The 6,023-nt window shown below is 39.3% G+C and overlaps 1 protein-coding gene across 1 annotated transcript; it reads right to left on the minus strand.

Moving 5' to 3' along the window:
- Nucleotides 1-2,938: 2,938 nt before the first annotated feature.
- On the minus strand, nucleotides 2,939-3,718 carry LOC141655343 (protein FAR-RED IMPAIRED RESPONSE 1-like). The gene has a single exon (XM_074462428.1). It carries the CDS (start codon nucleotides 3,716-3,718, stop codon nucleotides 2,939-2,941), a length of 780 nt encoding a protein of 259 aa, XP_074318529.1.
- Nucleotides 3,719-6,023: the final 2,305 nt, after the last annotated feature.

A 6,023-nucleotide genomic window follows, 5' to 3' on the forward strand; every position in this document is an offset into this window, starting at 1 on the left:
AATCTAATTTACAGCAATTAACCACCAACAAACATGGAAAGAAGGCATGTGAATCATGTTTCAACAATTAAGAGCACCAATTTGATCATTATAATCGAAAATTTCAGATTATTACACTATTTTAACACATTCAAAGTAACAAATCACATAAATTAAGAAGAATCACTTACCTTGATTGATTAGTAAGGTAAAGAAACGAATTAAACAAGAAAATCAACCCCAAGATTCACTACTAACCCAAGAGAAAGAGAGGATTTGAGAGGAAATAAGGAATTGAGAGTGATTTAGGTGTAAGAGTGTCGAGATATAGAAGAATAAGAAGAAGAATTAGAAAGATTAGGGGTTTTATGTAAACCCGCAGAAGTTACTGCCCAGAAACTTACTCGATCGAGTACCTGGGGTACTCGATCGAGTACCGCCCTACTCGATCGAGTGTCGTGGCTACTCGATCGAGTACCACCCTACTTGATCGAGTAGGAGCTATTTCGTCGAGTATCTATAGGAAACTTCACCATATCCCGACGTCATAGTCTCTTAACTAGATCGTGTAAGGTCTACTCGGTCAAGTAGGCACTTGCACTCGGTCAAGTTTAGTTAAGTACTCGGTCTGAAGTACGAAGTAAACCGAGAATACCTGCAAAACAACATAACGTGTCGAGTCCAAAGCAAGTTCGGGATTCGACACTAATCATCACCTTCAATCACGTTTTATAACCATTATCGCGTCAAGTATAACCCTTCAACAACTAAGAGACACATCACGTTACGTTATACAAATTACCTAACTCGGTCTACCTGTCACCGAGTTATTTATAATCTAGTCGTGTCATTTTATTGCACTTAAACTTGTTTTACCTGTTACTACTAAACTCATGCTTACTTCCAGTTGAAGCGGCTGATTAACATTATGCATACTTTTCAAAACAAATTAATCTACCATGTTTCACATTCTATCATAAGCAATCTATTTTGCATAGATCAAATATTACGCAGCGGAAAAAAAAATTTCAACTAACTAACAAAGCATATACACATTACCACATGCCGTGATTCGAATTATTACTCATCTATACTATAATTATCGTCATATCAGCTACATAAGTTTTCATCACATATCTCATGACCATCTTATAAGCTCACTACTCATCCAACGAGTTTCAATAATCTTATCAATAATCACCATACTCGGCCCAAACATTACTATCCCACTCCTATTAATTCTAACAAAACTTAACCGGAGGTAGCTCCGGCACAATTAACACACATAGCACACACAGACACACGGACTCCACATTCCCATCCCATGTGACTGGCTTAAGTGTCATGGGGCCAAAATTTTGAAATGAGGGCGCCTACTCACCCAAAATCTAGCATCAGCCGGGGCTCCCATTACACATACACCAGGTTCATTTTATTAGACTCTCTCTACATTCGTTATGTTCATTTGTTACAGGTTCCAAAATCGTCGCTCTGATACCACTTTGTAACACCCCCATATTCAGAGGAGCCTTAACTAGGCCTTCCTTAGCATATAAGGGCGTTACCATCTCGGTTGCCCGAGGAAAGTAATTATCAAACGTCAATAAAAGAACTATTAAATTATTTTACAAGTGATTCAAACCAAAATGCATTATAAAGGTACAACTCAAAGACTACTCGCTATGACCATCATATCTCGTGAAGACTCATCCCTGCCCGGACCTCAGCTACCAACAACATCAACACCTGCTAAGACCGACTGCTCACCATAAGGGATCACGGCAGACACACAACAAACAAACAACCACACAAGGTCAGTACTGAGACAAGATAAGACAATGGCAACTAAAATCAACAATACAACCAACACTACCGACTCCAGCCGCAATCACCACAATCCAATCAACTTCCTTTTTCGATCGTCTTGGACCGAGCCACCGCCGTGGGGGACCGCACTGTTCCCACCTAAGCCCCGCTCATCATACCGAGTGACAACCCTGTCCCATTAATGTGCACATCCCCTTCCGTGGCGGGTTCCACGAAGGGCGAAACTAGGGCGTGAGATCACTCCCGCAAGTGACCCCACTCAGCCGAGAACGCATCTCGAGAACCGATCAACAACAACCACAACCATCACGACACAACAATTATAGCAGACAACCAAACACAACACAGCCACAACATTCGACACACTAGACCATCTACAGAAACTGAGTAGGCGAACCTACCTTTAAGCGATCGCAACCAATCCATGCCGACAGATAACACATCCAGCAACCAAGCAAAGCCTATTACCATCATGCAAATATCTATTACTACAAGCAAAACCCTAACTATCGAAACAAAGGCACGGATGATGAATATGACATACCTAATAGGGGAAACTCAGCAAGAGACCGCTACCCGACTCAAGAGACGCTCTCCTAAGGTTCAAGGCTCTTCAAAAAGCATCCATGGAGGTTTTGAGGTGAAGCGAAGGGAAAGAGGCGGCTGAAGGATAGGAGGAAAGTGGCGAAAGTGATTTGCGGATTTAACAAAACGCGATATAAAACCCCCGTTGAAAACCAGGCACTCGATCGAGTACCCAACATACTCGATCGAGTAACCCCCTACTCGATCGAGTACCCTAGCTACTCGATCAAGTAGCCTCTACTCTATCGAGTACTACTCTTAACACGCACCCAAGATGGTTTTGTCATACCATTCCAACCTTATTTCCCGCTCCCAAGGCAGTCAATGATGGTCAAAGGGTCCCTAAAAGGGCGGGTATTACACTCAATCTGTTGTTGTTTTGTCAACGGTTGAGTGTTTCCCTCTAGTTTTGTCCTGAATTCCTTGATTAACTTGGCAAACTCTCTCACATCCGACTCTTCTTTCCTTTTGAGCATACCAACGATTTAATGAATCTCGAGACCACACCACGACATTCCAACTGTTTTGTCGGTATTGTTGTATTTCTCTAATGATTCCCATTCCAATCATAAACATCACTTTTGAGTGCATTCTTGCTCCACCTTTGTAAAATATATTTATCAGGTATGTCCTTAAACTTTCCCGAACAAACCCAAATGATGTGACTGCATAAAATACCTCTCCTTTCAAATAGTTTACATGTGCACCTTACATCATTCGTGCTTCTACTGCACTCAACTGCAAATTTTAGTCCTTTCTTTGCATCCTCAACTAACGACACTTCAAAGTTCGTCACAGGATCTGGCGGAGTGTATCCAACCAAACTGCAGGTATTTATTGAAAGCTTCACCTGGTTTTGGAACTCATAGAACATCACATGGGTATAGCTTCTCACTGCTTGTGTCTCCCATTTTGACCCATACAGTGTTTCAGGGATTGAATTCGCATTCTCCTCTTCACGGAGCTTCAGCAGGTGCTTTTGGTGGTCAGTGGCGCTTTCATAGCGCACCAAGAACTCAGTTAATGTCCCGTATTTGTTTTCAAACCGCTTAAAGAAACTATTAGCACTCTCTGACCTTTGTGTAGTTCGTAGTAAACCGCCCATTGGCACATTTATGAAATAAGCGGGTATCCATGTGTGTCTATCAGCGAACTTCCCATTCAACCACGTATTGTCTTCCAAGGAGAAATCGTTCATGACTTTAAGCCACTTCTCTTCAAATTCCCCGGGCTCCAGGTCATCGTCCCATACAACACCGTTCAGACGGGTTAAAAAGTCGGTATCTCTACAAATTTTACTCCCAACCTTGTCGGTTATTTTCTTCATGATGTGCCACATGCAAAACCGATGTTTCGTTGTTTTGAACTTAGCTGCAATGAACAAAATCAAATTATCGACCGTCACCATCATTTTATAATAACTAAATTCACGCAGTTTCACATAACAAAGTCATACGATGCACTATTATGTAAATCTCAAGTCTTATCCTCAGATTCGGACTATAAATCATATAGCTTATTTTGTGAATCCTATAGCTTATTTTGTAAATCTGGGGGGTTATTTTGTGAATCTCATGTCTTATCCTCGGATTCAGACTATATAAATTTTGTGCCTTATTCGCGATATAAGTACGTGAAACATATTTTTACCCCAGTTTCACAAATTCATGATCTAGTTTCGCATAATAAGCACTACGATTCACATAAACAAAAAACAAATCAAATTATTACAACCATCATATTTTCCAGTGCCAACTAGAATCAACAAAACAGATGTAGGATTCACAATTTAATATGAAGTTTCACAAGTTAAGAGGTACGATTTGCAAATTTGAAACATATCCAAATCGCTTTAATTATTCCTGGGTCTTCGTCGGTGATGATGTAGTTAGGCTCTTTCCCACCCATAGCCGCCAGAATCGGTCAAATACCCACATGAATGACTCATCGTTTTCATGTTCTATAAGCGCACATGCAAATGTGATTGACCTTTTATGATGGTCAATGCCCGTGAAAGGCGTGAACGTCATGTTGTACTTGTTTGTACCATAAGTTGGGTCGTATGAAACTCCATCCCCAAACAGAGCATACGCTCTTTGCATGTCACAATCCGTCCAGAAAATCCTTGTCAATGCGTTCTTGGAATCTTTTTCATAAACAAAGTGGAGCCCTTTTGTTTTTTGGGGTGTCTAAGCGTGATTTGAACATTTCCCCATCATGTTGTTCATTAGACACTTCATTTCCCTCGAAAATTTTTGAATTGCTTGATTGTTGCCCCGACATTTTGAAAACCACCCAATTGTTGAGTGCATAGTTGGTGTGTTAAGCTAGGACCAACATTTGCTTTTGAATGGTCGACAATTATTTGCATATGAAATTCATTGATATTTTCAGCAAGTTTCTCAAATTCCTTATTTTTCACAACATCAAGCGGGTGATTGTGACCCTCAATAAACACGTCAACCATGTACTTGTTCTCATGGAACTTAAACTTTATCATTCTTTGGACAGCCCCACCTTCTAATCTTTGTTATTCTTGTGGTTGACCCTTTGTTGGAACTCTCTGCCTCTCCTCCACCTTTTTTTCATCCTACGTTTTTGGTTTTTTCGGTTTACTCTTTGTACCACCTATTTTCGTTATTTCGATGCAACGGATTCATCCGCCTTTTCTCGCAACACCAGTTAGGGCAGGTCGTCTTTTCTTCTTATTACAGCCTTCCCGATTGCAAACCATGCACTTTGTTCTGATAATATCATCACGAAACCTTTTTCTTGAAGATTTCCTTGATTTAAACCCACAAGCAACAACGTACGTTTCATAAAACAAAGATCATTGAGTCTAAGTCAATAAATGTTTTCCCAATCATTTGGTGTAAACTTTTCATCAATCCTATTTATCCATCGTTATCGCCACTCGGTGTGTAAGTTATAAGAGTAGTAGGTGTGGAAATAGTTGGTACTGTAGGGCTTGTTAAAACAAAGAGGTAGAAGCTTCACCACAATTAACATTGGAATCAACAACTGAAAATTGTAGATTCACAAAATAAGCCAAAAGTGCAAGATAGGAGATTAACAAATAAAGTTCCACAATATTAGCATATAAGGTTCATAATCTCTGCCACAAACCAAGTTTCAGGATCTTATAGTCTATATTTCAATAAATAACCTACTAGATTCAAATAATTAGCTCTTATATTTACAAAATAAGCACTCTGATTCACAAAATAGACAATGTTAAACAATCTCTGCCACAAACCAAGCTTCATAATCTTATAGTCTATATTCACTAAATAACCTATCAAATTCACATAATTAGCTCTTATATTCACAAAATAAGCTATCTGATTCACAAAATAAGGAGAATAGCAAAACAATCTCAAAAAAATAACATCTCAAATTCATAAAAGATTGATGTTTCTTCGGTTCAATTAGTAAGTTTTGCCAAAAAGAGCAACATAGGAGATTCACAAATCAAGTTTCACAATATTAGCATCTAAGTTCCTCTGTCACAAACCAAGTTTCGGGATATTAGTCTATATTTTCAAAATAACCTCTTAGATGCACAAAATTAGCTCCTAGATTCGCAAATAAACTTCTCGATTCACAAAAACTGGACCAAAATAACTTCTCAA

This window comes from Silene latifolia, chromosome 5 (genome assembly GCF_048544455.1).
Source record: "Silene latifolia isolate original U9 population chromosome 5, ASM4854445v1, whole genome shotgun sequence".
NCBI classification, from domain to species: Eukaryota; Viridiplantae; Streptophyta; class Magnoliopsida; order Caryophyllales; family Caryophyllaceae; genus Silene; species Silene latifolia.

Bases quoted from the DNA above. Each gene is read 5' to 3' on its own strand.
- LOC141655343 (XM_074462428.1), bottom strand. From the start codon at position 3,718: ATGAAGAAAATAACCGACAAGGTTGGGAGTAAAATTTGTAGAGATACC.